At 33.9% G+C, this 2,855-nt stretch overlaps 1 protein-coding gene across 1 annotated transcript; it reads left to right on the top strand.

Annotated features, from left to right (window-relative positions):
- The first annotated feature begins 738 nt into the window (after nt 1–738).
- On the top strand, nt 739–1,901 carry LOC146936744 (F-box/kelch-repeat protein At3g23880-like). Its single transcript, XM_085751389.1, has one exon. It carries the CDS (start codon nt 739–741, stop codon nt 1,894–1,896), a length of 1,158 nt encoding a protein of 385 aa, XP_085607515.1. The 3' UTR covers nt 1,897–1,901.
- Nucleotides 1,902–2,855: the final 954 nt, after the last annotated feature.

Here is a 2,855-nt window from a genome sequence, read left to right as displayed (position 1 = left end):
ATTGCAGCGTTCATCAATTGTCACATTTGAACTAGTCAAGTGATTATAAGCACTTGTGACCGTGTACCTGTGTGAAGAATGAAGCTTCCAAATCCACCTGTCAGCCACACCAACCTGCAAAACCACAAGTAAAATTTGCTCCGCACACTCCATCACCAACCCCTCCTCCCACGCAAAAAATCTCCTTCTCCACAACCACGCCTCACAATTATAACAAACCAACAATATAACAAAAATATATAATCTAAATTATTATTTTGCTAATGACACGAACAACAATCTTTACAATCTTTATTATTGAAAAAGTTGATTAAGGGTATAATTGGCACAATGAAAAAGTAAGTAAAGAGATATACTCATACGGTTTGTTACACTTTTATTTTAATACTTACTTATCTATTTGTTGTATGTGCTATTTGAATTGAAAGTTGTAGGTAATTTTGGAAAGAGAAAAAGTCAGCCCAAAATAACCAAAATATGCTATTTTTTAATATATAGTATAGATATATATACGAAAAATTTATTTAACCCTTGTAAACAAATAAAATAAATAACCTCGCTCATATACCATACCATATATGAGACACATCACCTAAACTCAATTTATCACCTTTTTTTTTTCATCACCCAAACCTTCTTTGGTAGCGCCGTCAGAACCACAATACGCAAAGGAACATTTGTTATGGAGAACGGTACATATTGATATCGTTTAGGTTAGAGAAAATATAACTATTAGATATGGCTTCAAGTAGAGAGAGCCGTCAAACCCTAACATTACTCTCTTCTGCCCATTCACCTCCCACTCTTCCTTTCGATCTCATACCAGAAATACTTTGTGGGTTACCGGTGAAACTCCTCCTTCAACTCAGATGTGTCTGTAAGTCATGGAAATCTCTCATCTCCGATCCAAAATTTGCTAAGAAGCACCTTAGCATGTCAACCTTGCGACACCTCCACTTCGTAAGCTACGAAGAAAGCTCACTTCTCAAGTACGTTCTCAAGTCTTATCCACTCCACTCTGTCTTAACGAACATAAACACTAACTTCACACGGTTTGAGTATTTTGCAAACAATGTTGATGGAGATTATCCTCCTCACAATTTTCGTTACTTCACCAACTCTTGTGATGGAATCCTTTGTATTGGAGGCGGTTATAAAGGCTTAGTTATATTGTGGAACCCTTCCATAAGAAAATGTAAAGAGTTGCCCCTTTTTGAGAAGCCAAAAGTATCTTCTGAAATAATAAATATGTTTGGCTTCGGCTATGATTCTTCTACGGTTAATTATAAGGTAATTGTCGTTCTAGACTACCGTATTCGTGTTAGTACAAGTGGTGATATTTGGGTTCGCAAATCTGAAGTAAAAGTTCATACTCTAGGTTCTAATATTTGGAGAAACATCCATGAGTTTCCTTTTGGTGGTTTCCCTGTTGGAGGATCAGGAAAATTTGTTAGTGGCACCATCAATTGGTTTGCAGTGGCCTCCAAAAAATTGTACCCGGTATGTAACCGCTTTATTGTTTCTTTTGATTTGGCTAAAGAGTCTTATCTAAAGCTTTCCCCTCCTAGATATGGAGGGGTAGATGTATGTAACATGCTTACCTTGGGTGTTTTTAGAGATTGCCTGTGCTTGACCTGTGGCGATGATGTTTGGCTTATGAAAGAATATGGAAAAGAGGAGTCCTGGACTAGATTGTTTACTGTTCCTTACAAGCGAGATCCTAGTAGACCTCATGTCTACGCCAAGGCAATATATGCTTTTAAGGATGATCAAGTGCTGTTAAACATTTTAGGAGATTTGATTCTTTATGATTTGAAAAACGGTACTCTTAAGTCTACTAATTTGACAAACATTCCAGAAGTCTGCATTGAGAGTTTAATATGGCCTTGTTCTTGATGCTAGGATGTAGATGTGGTGTTATGTCACTTGAGCATGAGATTCAACTGATACATATATGTTAGTTTTTGTTTATGTTATTTATTTATTTTTTGAATTTATCTTTGTCAAATGAGACTTCTTGCATCATTTTTAATAAATAGTCGATTGATTTTTGAAGCTTGAGAAATTTATTGTTATTTTTATATATACTATTTGTTTGATAGAGATTTTTGTTTTCTCATCATGCATTGCAAATTAGCCCACAATCATGGATTGTGTTATTCCCTAAAACTTTTATATATACTATTTGTTTGATAGAGATTTTTGTTTTCTCATCATGCATTGCAAATTAGCCCACAATCATGGATTGTGTTATTCCCTAAAACAAATGTGGTGTTATATGGGTTGTCATTTGAGTTTCTATGACCCTAATTCTGATTTAGATGTTTTGCAAAATCACTTCTTTTTAAATGTCTTTTTAAGGAAGCACAAATTTTATAATGTTTGCTTCAAATCTCGTACAGTACAATATTAAATGAACAATCATATTTTTTATCACACATGTAGTTCTTTGTGAAGGTTTAGAATAAGTTGAAAGATACCGCAATGGTCACAATGGGTAACATAAAAAATTACAAAATTATACATATCCTCACTTGTTTGATTATATTATTTTATAGTAGACCAGCATCCTTGTATAAATACACATACAGGAGGTGTTTGTTTATGGAATTAATGTAACTGAGTTTTGCATTTGATTGCACCAATACCAATTTATAAAAATTACTTCTTATAATTGAATTGGTTGTCGCTTTTCAATTCATCGGAAAAGATAAAATGTTTCTTTCAACTTAGGTAGCTCTGATTAATTTGGGGGACGAAAGTACTCAAGGATTTACTAGTTAACATACTCTTGTTATGACTTTTGTTGGAATATGAAGATAGTTTGGATATATATCTATTACTATATCAAGTAC

Source organism: Medicago sativa, chromosome 3, assembly GCF_051527215.1.
Source record: "Medicago sativa cultivar Bolivia chromosome 3, Bolivia_mono, whole genome shotgun sequence".
NCBI lineage: Eukaryota > Viridiplantae > Streptophyta > Magnoliopsida > Fabales > Fabaceae > Medicago > Medicago sativa.
Note: the sequence above shows the minus strand (reverse complement) of the source record. Positions and strands in the feature narration are given on the sequence as shown.